At 43.2% G+C, this 14,211-nt stretch overlaps 2 protein-coding genes across 2 annotated transcripts; both read right to left on the bottom strand.

The window, feature by feature from the left end:
* On the bottom strand, positions 1 to 954 carry ORYCUNV1R1621 (vomeronasal 1 receptor oryCunV1R1621). Its single transcript, NM_001167308.1, has one exon. It carries the CDS (start codon positions 952 to 954, stop codon positions 1 to 3), a length of 954 nt encoding a protein of 317 aa, NP_001160780.1.
* A 10,166-nt stretch (positions 955 to 11,120) lies between these two features.
* On the bottom strand, positions 11,121 to 12,053 carry ORYCUNV1R1532 (vomeronasal 1 receptor oryCunV1R1532). Its single transcript, NM_001167221.1, has one exon. The coding sequence runs from the start codon at positions 12,051 to 12,053 to the stop codon at positions 11,121 to 11,123; it is 933 nt and encodes a 310-aa protein (NP_001160693.1).
* Positions 12,054 to 14,211: the final 2,158 nt, after the last annotated feature.

Genomic DNA, 14,211 nt, shown 5'->3' with positions numbered 1-14,211 from the left:
TTATCCAACACAGAATAATTTAACCCTTGTTTTCTTCCCCTGTATGGATTTAATAAAGTCTATTATACGTTTTTCAGTGCTGATTAGCAGCAAAGGACTGATTGTGGCAAAGCCGTTGGCCACCATCACCTGGACACAGCGAAACACCGGGTCATTGTTCCACATCACTCTTGAGGAGGAGACAGTGCATTCCAACAAGTACATGAACACAAAGACACTCATGAGCAGTAGAATGGTGCGGGTGGCCCTTTGCTCTGGGGAGGCTCTTGGAGAAAGGCTGGTGCTGTGAAGGTGCTGGGACCGCCTCTTGTGCCTGCACAGGAGAGTCACCATGTACCCACTTGAGACGGCCATGAGCCCTAAGAGGGAGGCATCTCGGAAGATGCCCAGGATGGAAAATAACTGCCAGACATAGTAACCCATGGGAACAATAGTACAGGATTCACTGAGAAATAGAAGACTGCCTGAGCTCACATTGGAGAAATAAACAGCAGAGTAGGAGTAGTGAGCACTAAAGAACATAGAGAAGACCCACAGGGAAAGGAGGGAACACAGCTGCTGATGTGGGGCTAGGTATAGTTTGAACTTTGCCAAGCAGGAGCTCCTGGGGCTGAGGGTGATGGCCTGGCTGACACTGAGCAGGCAGGTGGTGCACAGGGAGAGGACTCGCATCAACCGGTATAAGTAAATAAATGATTTGCACGTGATGTCATCCCAGAAACCTCGAGACACAAACATGTCTGTAGCCATGAACCCCATGATTAGCAGCATCGTTAGGTGAACTGGGGCCAAGAGACCAATGGGCAGGTCCGTGGACTTGGGTCTGTGCTTGTAAAAGAACTGGAAGAGGTAGAAAAGAAGGAGGAAAGCATTTGCTGACATCCCAACACTGACTTCAGAGAAGAAGATGTATCTAATAGTTATAACACTGGAAAGTTTGTTATTTCTATTCATCTTATGATGAATAGAGCAGTATCTGGGGAGAAAAGCAAGAAAAACTCAGTATCACAAATATAACCACTGTTACCAAATCAGCCAACAATACCTCTATCATCAAAACATATGGTCACTCCCAATGCATCCTTGTTTCCTCTTGAATAATCCTGTCTATGTCACACATCCATAAGCAGTCCCCTCTCTCCCCTATCCCATTTCACCCAATCATGGCTGGATTATGTCTGCTGTTGCTGGTCTCCTATGAGACCTGTGCTTTCTGGTACATGAAAAGCTGCCAAATATCATAGAGAATATTTCCTCATTGCATAGCTGTTAGTTGTTCATGACAACCACTAGCAATGGTTGTTTTGGATTTGTTGTACATCATCTTGGATAAGTGTTGGGTTCAATCTTGGTGAGTTCAAATGAAGAGGATCGGATACATGTGCAAATAAGATCCTCACAGGAAAAGCGTCTTAGTGGGTGAGACATACAGAGCTGTACTGTTTCAAAGTGATCTTTAGTCCAGTGTGTTTACTGCCAGACCAAATGCTCCTAACCTTCCGACAGACCAAACGCTGAAATTTGTGGGCTTTGCCTTAGATGTCTTAAATTTATGTCTCTGATCTGCCATATGCAACCAGTATGACTTTTACATATTACAGAGCTCAGCTCTGTGCACTCACCTCTGAACTCTGAACAGTAATGTTGCCTGGATCCTAGAGATTCCTGTGTGAATAAAGATAGAGCATATGTACCAAACACAGAAGTAGTTCTGGCGCATGATGGTCTTGATAGAAATGGTTGATGATGTTTTTATTGTTATGATGTTCTTCCCATGTGTTACTTGGAAAACCATATGCAGTTTTCTCACTAATTGGTCAGCTCCGTTCCTGCCTAAAAGAAAAAAAGAGAAAAAAACTCACCACAACAGTTAAAGATTTTAGCAGTCTCTGTCCAGAGAACTTTGGGTATTTTGAGTCTTTTCTATAACTTCCCGACACAGCTGCACATCTTGCATATTTTAAAAAATCATCCTACAAGTTTGAAAAGCCCATGAGTCAGAGTCCAGTTATTAAATATTAGCAGGAACATACTCTTATTTATTTTTCTAATCATGCATATGAATCAAAGTGCTAAACAGATACGTAATTAATTTTAGTTCAAGGATAAGTGTCCGCCCAACCCTGCGAGATAGGTCCAAGCTTTTATCTCTCTTTCATGTAAGCAGTAATATTTCTCTAAATTCAAGAGACCAAAAGTAAAATTTTTGTTAGACTAGATAATTTGATGATGGCCAACTGGTAAACAGTTCTTGTAGAATACACATACTGACTTTAAAGCAACCTCTAAACACAATTTTTGTAGCATTTTGATGAGCTTCAGTGACCATGTAGAAAAATTGTCATCTAACAATCAAGGGTCTAAGATTAAATTTTTCACAGCTCTAGTCTATATGTATGCTACAAAGGGAAAGTGATGGGCTGGCTAGATGGCACAGTAGGTTTAGCCTTCACCTGCCATGCCACCATCCCATGTAGGCACTGCTTCTAGTCTAGGATGCTCCTCTTCAAATCGAGCTCTCTGCTGTTGCCTGGGAAAGCAGTGGAAGATGACCCAAGTGCTTGGGCCCCTGCACCCACATGGGAGACCAGGAAGAAACACCTGGCTCCTGACTTTGGATCGGTGCAGCTCCGGCCATTGTGGGCATCTGGGGAGTGAACCAACAGAAGGAAGACCTTTCTCTATGTCTCTCCCTCTCACTGTCTATAACTCTACCTCTCAAATAAATACATAAAATCTAAAAAAAGGGGAAGTGAAATGTTCAAGATTCATGAATATTGAATACCATTTAGGTGCAGTTTCTTGGTTAAAATATTTGAAAACATGGACTTCCTAAAATGAAAGTTCTGTAGCAGCAATAGGGAAAGTTAACCTTTTTCTAAAGTAAGGATGAGATAAGATGACACAGATTTCTCCATTTATTTGTTCATCATGTTGGAGTTGATGCTCATGATGAGCCCAAGAGGAAGCACAGGAGAATAGAAACCCAAATGTCCAATAACATTAACACCACTTCTAAAATTACCTTTCATGTTAATTTTGAAGTGAGGTTTGCTATAATTTAGTTTACTTCATTTTAAAAATCTGACCTTGCAAACACACAGCACTGTGAAATTCTTGAAGTTGCATACTAAACACTAAGGTATTTGCCTGCCTTGTTTACAGGGTTGCTAAGGAAAGTCTGCTGTTACAAGCACAAATGTTTCTACCAATGGAGCAGTGTAGAGATGCCAGTCATTGACAATAATAATCAGGAAGTCATGGCTCCGGAAGATCATTTCTTGAAATGTGTAAGAAAATATGAGTTTTATGAATGTGAAATTTTGCAGTGGGAGCCAAAAATATGAATCTCCTTCCCCAGGGTGTGGATGGAGGAATTGGCACCAGTTGATGCAATCACAAGTGGCATTTCACCTTCTTCATGCAGTGCCAGGAGAGGCACAGAACATGTTTCTCTAGTCACCAGCAGTGTTCACATGTTGGATCATGCACAACTCTCAGTGAAGCAGCCACGTAAAATATATCCCTCTTAAATGTTTGTGAATAATATGAGAGATGTCATTATTATAGATAATACTTAATATGCAATTGAGGTCTAATATGTCATTTTTAGGACACAGGATTCTGGTGACTATGAGCCCTTCAGATTAAAAAGCAAAGCCTGTAGCGCATCTTCTCCCTGCTGTGCCTTGTCACACACAAAGATAGAGAAACAGATACAGAAATACACTCATACAGATAAACACACAAACACACACACCACACACACACACACACACACAGCTGACCAGCACAGCACAGCGCAGTCTAGGAGACCAGGGGACAGGAAGGGAGCTCTATGCCATCAGCAGGGTGAGGCCGTTCAGATCACTGGTGCTGAGACTGCCCTTGTCTCTGTCAGAGCAGCATCACTGAAGTCACACTGAACACTCAGCAGGAAGCCGGCAGCCCTAGGGGACTTGCCATCCTGTGTCTCAGAGCAAGCAAAAGGAACTCTGAAATGAGTCACATTGGAGAGGGCACTTTGGCTAAAAGAAAGGAAAGGCCAAGTGGACAGATTAGGTGAAAATAAGCATACATGGAGTAAGAGATCTTAAGAAATATCTGAGCACTGATTTGTTAGAGCTGACGGTGAAGGTTGTGGCTCCCAGGGAGAAAGATGACAGTTAAGACTCCCTGTGACTTGCACATGACGGAGACAATCATTTAGACATAGCCTTACCCACTGTTTTCCAGAAAACAGATGATGCTGTGATGCATGGGGCCATCCAGTGGGCCCCTACTAATGACCAGTGCTTGGCCAGTGCACCTGAGGCCATGTCAGGTGAGGAGTCGAGGGGCAACATGAGGAGGAAAACTCTGAGTGGGTGGACAGACACAGGGATGAGGGAAGGGCTGGAGGACTAGCCTTATTCTCATCTTCTGCCCAACTGCAATCATGCAGACTCCCTGGTGTAGAGATGATGTGTAAATAACACTACTTGTGTCCAGCTCTTAGCAGTGTGTGCTCAGACTAACATACGTGAAGAATACTCTTTGGGTTGTCCTTATCACCATAGCTGTACTTCACTATGTCTGTCATCGCTTCACTATGTTAGCAAAGAGGGATTCAGGGGTGAGCCTGGCATGCTACGTGCATGTGGGGTTGAGACTCAGGTTAAACACACCAGCTGCTCTGTATCACAGACCAGTTGCAGCTGGGAAACTGTGACGAGCCCTGGGGGGAAGCAGCAGGCACAGCTGGGAAGGAGACGTCATCTCCACGCAGAGGTCGGTGCTGTGTGCAGAGATGCTGGGAAAAACAGGAGCCTGTGGGTGTGAGGAGGAAACACCCAGAGGACATTTGGGCAAACAAATGGCAGCTTTTTGTAAAAAGTAGGGGAGAGAACAAACGACTGTCACTGTAAAGTCAAAGGATTGTGGAGCGCAGATCAGGGTTCACACTTGCAGCTAGAACAGTGAGATTATCAGAGTTTTAAAAATATATCTTAAAGATTGGCAGAGGGGGCAGGCAGGAGGTGCAGGGAGTTAAGCTGCCCTAGAGACCGCCACATCAGGTTTGTGTCCTCGCTGTCCCACATCCCATCCAGCTCCCTCCTGATGTGCCTGGGAAGGCAGCAGAAGATGCCCAAGTACTTGCACTTCTGCCACCCATGTGGGAGACCCAGATGGAGCTCCATGCTCCTGGATGGCACCTGCACCAGCCTGGGCTGTTGTAGCCATTTGAGAAGTGAACCAGGGGGGGAAGTTCTCCCTCTCTCTCTTTCTTTAACTCTGCCTTTGAAATAATTAATAAGTCGGTTGTTTTAAAAGAAAGAAAGGTCAGAAGAAGTGTTAGGATCCTTGGAAAGTAAAGGGCAAGGAGCCCAGGGAGCTTCATTGGTGCTCACTGTCCTTACCAGGAAAGGTGGTCCTGCAGGAGACCTTACTCCCTGGGCCACCAGGGATGGATGAGTCACACGAAGCTTTCCTTCATCACCATTGTCTGTGTCTGAGCAACAGGGCATAGGTTGACATTCACCTGTTCATGCGAGTTCATGAAAAGAGCATGCTTCAAAAATCCTGAAACACAGCACAGGAATCAGAACAGAGCAGGGTTCCCGTGGCCTGCATGTGTGGTCCAGGCATGTCACTGACTAAAGAATGGGCAGGAAGTTTTATACATGGGTAATGCATGGGGAAGAGAGGAACAAACACAGGTCTTCCTGCCCTCTAGTTCTTAGAGATTTTGGTTCTAGGGTTTTGGAGTCAGCAGAGGAAACCAGCATCTTCTCCATTTAAACAGTATTTGTTGTCATGGAATCTTCACCATCCCTCTCCTCTTATTCACAATTTTGTACTAGCAGAGCACAGACTGCAGGATGGTACCGTAATTTGTCATCTGTGAAATTTGAACTGGGACAAGAAAGCTTTCAAGAGAAAGCACTTGGAAGTTCTTGCAGTGAGGTGAGGTTACATGCTATGAGATGACATTTGCAACAAATAAACTCATTTACTTCTCATGAATCTAAAATCATTCTTAAATGCACAGCCTATATACATCCCTTATAAAAGTAATACTCATATTTTATTTATGAAAAGCAGAGTATCTTAATAAGAACTGAATTTAAAGCTGAGTATATTTAACAAAGTAAGAAAGTAAAACTCAAAACTTGCCTGAGAATAAGGAATGTTTTAGTTTAAATCACTAGGTAACATAATAATACATAAGGCTACAGTTTGTCAATCAATTAAGATGATTTATTCAGGAGAACTGAGACCAAAATTGTGCATTTCACCCTAAAGGAAATGTATACTTTTATGTATTTTGTAGTCTAGAGAGCAAACACGCTAAGCAACTTCTCCCCTGGATTGCACAGATACCCTCTTCTGAGTCAAGTAGGGCGGTGGTGCTGATGTCTCCACACCCCTCACCCACGAACTCATGTCCCCCAGTTCCTGCCTAGATGCCCCCTGCCCCTGGTTTCCCATGTGTGGAGTAAATAACCACTCACCAGGCAGACGTGTGCAGGGGACTCTGTGCACCTGAGAGGAACCTGCAGTTTTAAGGGAAGGACGTTTGAGCTCATCTCTCTGCAGGCTGTCATTTTAGTGTCTGCCCAGAGGTGACAGATCCCACTGGGGAGCTCAGAACCTGGAGTCCTCAGTGGATCGCGTCACCTGTGTCCTCACTGTCCTTTATTCCCTCCTGCACAAGAGGAGTCTGGGGAGAGCTGAGCTAAGAACTTCCTCTAAGTTCCATGACTCTTCTATGAGGATCAGAAGGGGCCCAGTCCTGTAGACAACACCAAGTTCTCTCCTTGTGATCCTGAGAGCAGCTTAGTCCCCACCACTCCCCGCTGTGCAGTGCCCCTGCCCTGGGCTGAGAGACCCGTGGTGCCCTCTGAGAACTCCTGGAGTCTCTGAGATCCTTGCCCTCCAGCGTGAGGAGCACCCTCCCCCCAAATCCACTCTTACCTGGTACCTGGAGGTCTATCAGTCTTGTGTTCCATGATTTCTCAACTTTCAATGTTTCAAAATGTCAGTCAATTGCAAAAAAAAAAGATATTAAAAAGAAAAGCAATTCTCAGTGGTAAATTGGAGGCTGAGCTAGGAGTTAGGAGTTGAGATCCCAGGCAGGCTGAACATAGATGTAGCCGAGACTCACCCTGAGCTGTGCTCAATCCGTGAGTGGGAGCAAAGCAGGCCCTGTCTCAGAAATAAGACAAAGTTGTGCTTCGTCCCCGGTGTACTTTTTGCTAAATTATGTGAAGCGTTACGAGACTGCGGGCAAAAGGGGACCATGTGACCTATATTCAAAAGTCAGTACACTCATTTCATGTAGATTCACTGATGTTCCATGGATTTGGAAGACCCCACTTTACAACATTCCCAGTGAAAATGGGTAGAATGGATATACAGATGAGTCATTTGCAGAGGAAAAATGGAAATACAAGAACTAAAAATTATAACAGGTATAATCTGAAGCTTGGGGTCAGTGGGCCAGGGGAGGACTGGATGACACAGCAGAGAGCATCAGGGATGTGCAGTCCTTCTCCCCCATCTGTTTGCTCCTCTAAAGCAAGGCCCAGTGCAGCCCACCCTGGAGGGGGAGGGTTTTAGGAGGAGGGATCTGTCTGCACACATTATTTTGAATCTGTCTGTAAGATGTTTCTCTTCTAATTTATTTATACGTGAATCACTTATTTATATCAGTATGTGGTCATATATTTTATGTGGTGAGTTATAGTCTAATACTAAGTTACGAATTTTTCTTTATTCAATGTAATATTTATTATTTTTGAGCTAACTTATTTGTAACTTACATTGTAGTCAAAGGTTGAATGCTCCAGGAAATAGAGTTTGACAGACAGTAAAAGGACTATAGTCCAGCATAAAAATAGAGAAAGGCTTTATACAATAATCAGTATAAAGATGTTCACCCTCACTCATATAAATTTTAAATTAGTGACATAATCATTCAACCACAGCAGTATATAATTCCTACCAAGTTGTTTGACAGAATTTAATGCTTGAAAATATACTGTTTGCAGCAGACGTGATACACATGGGCATTTGTTTCTTTTTTAGTTTAGCTCCAACATATAAGGGTGAACATGTGATAATTGCCTTTCCGTGTTCAGCTTATTTTATGCAACCAGATGTCTTCCGGTTCCAATCATTCTGTTGCAAGCAATAGAAATTCATTCTTTTTGAATTGCTGAATAACATTACACACAGAGAGACACAACTGCAGCCTCACAATTTTTGGTCGAAACATTTCTTGTTTCTTAGGTCTGTTTCCTTTTTTGGTTGTTTTTGTTTTACAAACATTGAAGTCTAGTCTTTTATTTATTTATTTATTTTTATTTAGTAAATATAAATTTCCAAAGTAGAGTTAATGGATTACAATGGCTCCACCCCCCCATAATTTCTCTCCCAGTCACATCCCTCCCATCTCCCGCTCTCTCTCCCATTCCATTCACATCAAGATTCATTTTCAATTACCTTTTTATACAGAAGATCGATTTAGTATATATTAAGTAAAGATTTCATCAGTTTGCACCCACACAGAAACACAAAGTGTAAAATACTGTTTCAGTACTAGTTATAGCATTACTTCACATTGGACAGCACACTAAGGACAGATCCCACATGAGAAGTAAGTACACAGTGACTCCTGTTGTTGACTTAACAATTTGACACTCTTGTTTATGGCGTCAGTAATCTCCCTAGGCTCTAGTCATGAGTTTCCAAGGCTATGGAAGCCTTTTGAGTTTGCCGAGTTCGATCTTATTCTGACAGGGTCATAGTCAAAGTGGAAGTTCTCTCCTCCCTTCAGAGAAAGGTACCTCCTTCTTTGATGGCCCCGTTCTTTCCACTGGGATCTCATTCGCAGAGATCTTCATTTAGGTCTTCTTTTTTTTTTTTTTCAGGGTGTCTTGGCTTTGCATGCCTAAAATACTCTCATGGGCTCTTCAGCCATATCCTAATGCCTTAGGGGCTGATTCTGAGGTCAGAGTGCTATTTAGGACATCTGCCATTCTATGAGTCTGCTGTGTTTCCTGCTTCCCATGTTAGATCGTTCTCCCCTTTTTTATTCTATCGGTTAGTATTAGCAGGTACTAGTCTTGTTTGTGTGATCCCTTTGACTCTTAGACCTATCAGTGTGATCAATTGTGAACTGAAATTGATCACTTGGTGAAGTCCACTCTTTCAATACCAAATTCCATGTCATGACAAATCCATATACTCGTGTATCCATCACTCAGGTGTAACACAGAATAGTTCCTCCACCACAAAACTCCCCTGGGTGCATCATCTTTGTCTTCAGCCACTGCTCACTCCACCAATCCTGAAAACTGTTGATCTCTTCTCTCCCTATTTTGTTTCATTTTTGAAAACATCATACAAGTGGAATAATCAAATAGAGATCATTAGCAGCCTGACTTCTTCAGAACACAAGACACTTAACATTCATTCATGTCATTGAGCTGATCAGTAACTTTCCTCTCTTCTGCTGAGTAGTACTTGTTTTGTGAAAGCATCATATTTGCTTATCCAGCTCTTAGCTCAAATAGATCTCGATTGATGCAAAGCCTAGGATTATGAATAGAGCTGCTATAAACACTGGCATACATTATAAGCATAGGCATAGCTTTTCAAACAGTTTGGGTTAAAACTAGAAATGCACTTGCATCTGGCAGATATTATGGTTAAGTCTATGCTGAGAAGAGATGACCACCTGTTTCCCATAAAGGCTGTGTGAACTGACTCCTCACTCATCACCAGTGAGAATTCCTGCACCCTGAACACTTAGCAGCATTGTGGCTTCTACTTCCTTTCCCCAGTGATAGATGATTGAAGCATATATTCTCTGCTTATTTGTCAGATATGTATCTAATTCTTATCAAGTATCTGTTCATGTCTGTTACACATTTCTCAACTGGATTGTTTCCTTCTAGGTGATGGAATAGAAGGAATGTTTTTAAGATTTATTTATTTTAAAGTCAGAGGAGAGAGAGAGAGAGGGAGAGAGAGAGAGAGAATATGAGAGAGAATGAGAGAGAGAGAATGAGAGACAATGAGAATCTTCCAACTGTTGAAACACTCTCCAAATGGCCTAACAGCCACGGCTGGGCCAGGCCAAAGCCAGGAGCCAGGAGCTCAATCTGAGATTCCCACATGGGTGACAGGAAACCAAGCACCTGGGTCATCATCCACTGCCTTCTGAGTTGTGAGCAGGAAGCTGGATTGGAAGCACACACAGGGGCCTCTGATATGGACTGTGGGCAGTTTAACATGCTGCTCTGTGGTGTCCACCTCTTTTGACTGTTATAAATCAGGTTTCCATGGGTTTTGGTATACAGATAACTGAGTCCCTACATTCAGTACTTTTAAGAATATACATAGGATTAAAATTGCTGGAATTTATGGTAATTTATGGTAATAAACAGTTATATAGCTGGTTAGGTGAAATACAGATCACCAAGAATATTGAGTTATTAAAAGCGCTGCGGCCGGTGCCGCAGCTCACTAGGCTAATCCTCTGCCTTGCGGCACTGGCACACCGGGTTCTAGTCCTGGTTGGGGCGCCGGATTCTGTCCCGGTTGCCCCTCTTCCAGGCCAGCTCCTGCTGTGGCCAGGGAGTGCAGTGGAGGATGGCCCAAGTGCTTGGGCCCTGCACCCCATGGGAGACCAGGATAAGTACCTGGCTCCTGCCATTGGATCAGTGCAGTGCGCCGGCTGTAGTGTGCTGGCTGCGGCGGCCGTTGGAGGGTGAGCCAACGGCCAAGGAATACCTTTCTCTCTGTCTCTCTCTCTCACTGTCCACTCTGCCTGTCAAAAAAAAAGTGCTGCAAATGTCCATGTACCTGTAAGTCTGTGAGCTACCCCAAGCCATGACACATGAGATCCACTTCATCAGTCTCTAGGAGATACTCAGAAATATTAGATATGTCAGAGAGGCACGTGGCACAATTACCTATTACTCATTGGCCATGCACATCTATCAAAGTAAGTGGGCTTAATGAGAAAAGGAGTGCTTCCTAATGTCATTGAATCCAGAAAGCACATGCTGTATCCTCCGATTAACGATTTTGAAACCAATGTGTTGGTGCATCCTGAGAGAATTTATCCATCACTGAATAATCACACAATAACCACGCACAGATTTCAGAAAGGTGATTATTCGTTTTTCAGTGCTGATGAACACCAGTGGGCTGACTGTAGCATAGCTGTTGATCACCAGCATGTGGACACAATGGAGAGTTGGGTCATTGTTCCATATCGCTCTTGAGGAAGAGACAATGTAGTCTGAAATAGACATGAACATGAAAACGCACAGGAGCAGGAGAATGGTCTGGGTGGCCCTTTGCTCTGGGGAGGCTCTTGGAGAAAGGCTGGTGCTGTGAAGGTGTTGAGAGTGCCTCTTGTGCCTGCACAGGAGAGTGACCATGTACCCACTTGAGACGGCCATGAGGCCAGTCATGAAGACTTCTCGGAAGGTCACCAGCATGGAAAACATCTGCTTAAAGAAATAACTCATGGGCCTAATGGAACAGAATTCAGTGGCATAGATTAAACTGTCTGAGGTCAGGTTGGGAGTGGCAATGGTGGTGATTATGAGGGGACTGCTAATGAAGACATAGACAACCCACAGGAAGAGGAGAGAACACAGGCTGTGATGTGAGGGCATCTGCTTGAACTTTGCCAGACAGGAGCTCCTGGGACTGAGCGTGATGGCCTGGAGGACACTCAGCAGGCAGGTGGTGCACAGGGAGAGACCCCGCAGGATTCGGTACAAGTAGAAAACTGATTTACACATGATGTCATTCCAGAAACCCCGAGACCCGAAAATGTCTGTGACGAGGAAGCCCATGATTAGCAGCATCACTAGGTGGATGAGGGCCAAGAGGCCAATGGTCAGGTCCAAGGGCTTGGGTCTGTGCTGGAGAAAAAATGTGAGGATGTGGAAGAGAAGAAGCATGGTGTTGGCGGAGACCCCAATGCCAACTTCAGAGAAAAGGGTGTATCTTATGTCACTGGCGTGGTGCTGTTTGTTTTTATTCATCTGGTAGGGAAAACAATAATACAGTAAATTTCTGAAGAAAACAGCAAGAAAAATTATTTGTCACAAATATTAGCTCCTTCCCGAATCTCAACTAACACTGCTGTCATTATTGAAACCTATGCTTCAATCCCAGTACTTCCTGTTCTCCCTTCATTAGTCAAGTCCATCTCAGACCTTCCTGGAGCCACCCCTACCATCTCCTTCATCCCTCCACATCCCAGCTATGGCTGGGTCATGGGTACCGTGGCCAGCTCCCACAGAAACACACACTTTCCTGTGCATTAAAAACTGCAACATGTTACAGGTAGCAGGAACACATTCCAATGTCTTTTTCTAATAATGTGGAGTGAGGGTGGTAAATAGAACCACAATTAAAATAAATTCAATCTCATTCCAATTTAAGGTTTTAATTGAAGGACTTTGGTCTGAATATAAAAAAAAAAAAACCTTTAAGATAGGTCTCCATGAGATCCCAAGGTTTCATCTCCCCTTCAAATAAGCAAAGATGTTTTCTAGACTCAAGATTTCCAGGAGTAAAAATTACACTAGAAAATGAGATGATGACATACTGGTGACTATTTCCTCTTGAATATGTGTACAAGATTTTATTGAACCCCATAAATAGAAATTCTATAACACTGATTAATGTTTCCAAGCATATATTTAAAAAGAATTATCATTTGATAGCAGGGTATGTGGCACAATTATGTCATGGCTCCTTGGACCATGTGATTCTATCATTTAAGGCACGAAAGAGAGGCAGAATGCTGATTTCCTGAACACGAGATGCCATAAAACTCTTCAGAACTCAGGTGCCTACTTTGTTAAAGATTGACAAGTGTGGATTTTTTAAGGTGAAAATGAACAGCATGAGAAAAAGTTAACATTTTTCCTAGGTAGTGATCAAGTGGGTGGCAGGATTTGTTGAGCTCGTTTCAGATTGCCTCCATGGTCCTTCCAGGAAGACTGATGGTAAAATATTAATTCAGGGCCCACCACCTTCAAGCTTCATGGATCTCTGACAATCACCATGCTGATATTCTGCTATGTCTGTTACTGCATTTTTGTGTGTATGTTTTATGCAAGGTGAAAAATATCATGCTAATCTTTAAATGAAACTGCCATGCTGTTTGCCAGAGTGGCTATACAACTTCACATTTCCACCAGCACCATGTGAGCTTTTCACTTCCTCTCCAACACGTGGTCTTGTCAGTATTGTTTTTAAAGTCAGAGAGAGGCATTAGATGCAATTTGTAAGAGATCACTTGGAATGCCCACATCCCAGGTCAGAGGGCCTGGGTTTGAGTTCCAGCCCTGCTTCTGATTCTAGCTCCCTGCCAATGCACACCCTGGGAGGCAGCAGGTGAAGGCTTAAGTAGTTGCATCCCTGCCACCTTGTGGGAAACCCATCTGGCAAGTTCTGAGCTCCGGGCTTTGGCCTGGCCCAGCCTCCTCCGTTGTGGGCATTTGGGAAATGAACCAGTAGATGGAAGATTGCTCTCTGTGTCTGCTCTCTGCCTATCAAATTGATAAAAACTTAAACACTTGTTTTAAAAGTAATTACTTGAAATAATTCACATTATCATTTAATAGCTAATATTCAGGATAGTTCTAAAATTACCTGAAGTCATTTAATTTTTGTGAAATAGAGACCTTGTGTGAGTTAAGTTAAACTGATTCTTGAAGCCAGAACCTGGCAAACACACAGCATGGTAAAACCCTCCAAGTAGTGTGTTTTAATCATCTGTGGATCAAGGCTGCTTGTCTTATGTTCATTGTCACTTAGGAAGCTACAGTGCTGCAGATAAGTGGTTTTGGTAAAGCCGCAGTGTACCAGTGACATGAATTTGTAATAATATTCAGGAAATCTTTGCTTGGGTGAAATATCACTTTGAAAACATGGAAACTGTTATTTTTTTAGTGGTGAAATGCCACAGTAGAAGCAGTGAAAAATTATCTCCATTTCCAGAATGTGGATTAAGGATAGTGACAATTTTATTAATCACAAAGAGCAACTTACCTTTCCTCCAGGTATTGACAAGAGAGACACAAAATAGTTCTTCAGTCTTCTGTGTCCAAAGATGGGATCACACAAGACAGCACCAGAGAAACCCCTCAGATACACGTTGCTTAATTCTACTAAAACAGCATCCAGTAT

The sequence above is a fragment of the Oryctolagus cuniculus genome, chromosome 10 (genome assembly GCF_964237555.1).
Source record: "Oryctolagus cuniculus chromosome 10, mOryCun1.1, whole genome shotgun sequence".
Classification (NCBI taxonomy): domain Eukaryota; kingdom Metazoa; phylum Chordata; class Mammalia; order Lagomorpha; family Leporidae; genus Oryctolagus; species Oryctolagus cuniculus.
This window is presented reverse-complemented; position numbering and strand designations above follow the sequence as displayed.

Bases quoted from the DNA above. Each gene is read 5' to 3' on its own strand.
- ORYCUNV1R1621 (NM_001167308.1), bottom strand. From the start codon at position 954: ATGAATAGAAATAACAAACTTTCCAGTGTTATAACTATTAGATACATC.
- ORYCUNV1R1532 (NM_001167221.1), bottom strand. From the start codon at position 12,053: ATGAATAAAAACAAACAGCACCACGCCAGTGACATAAGATACACCCTT.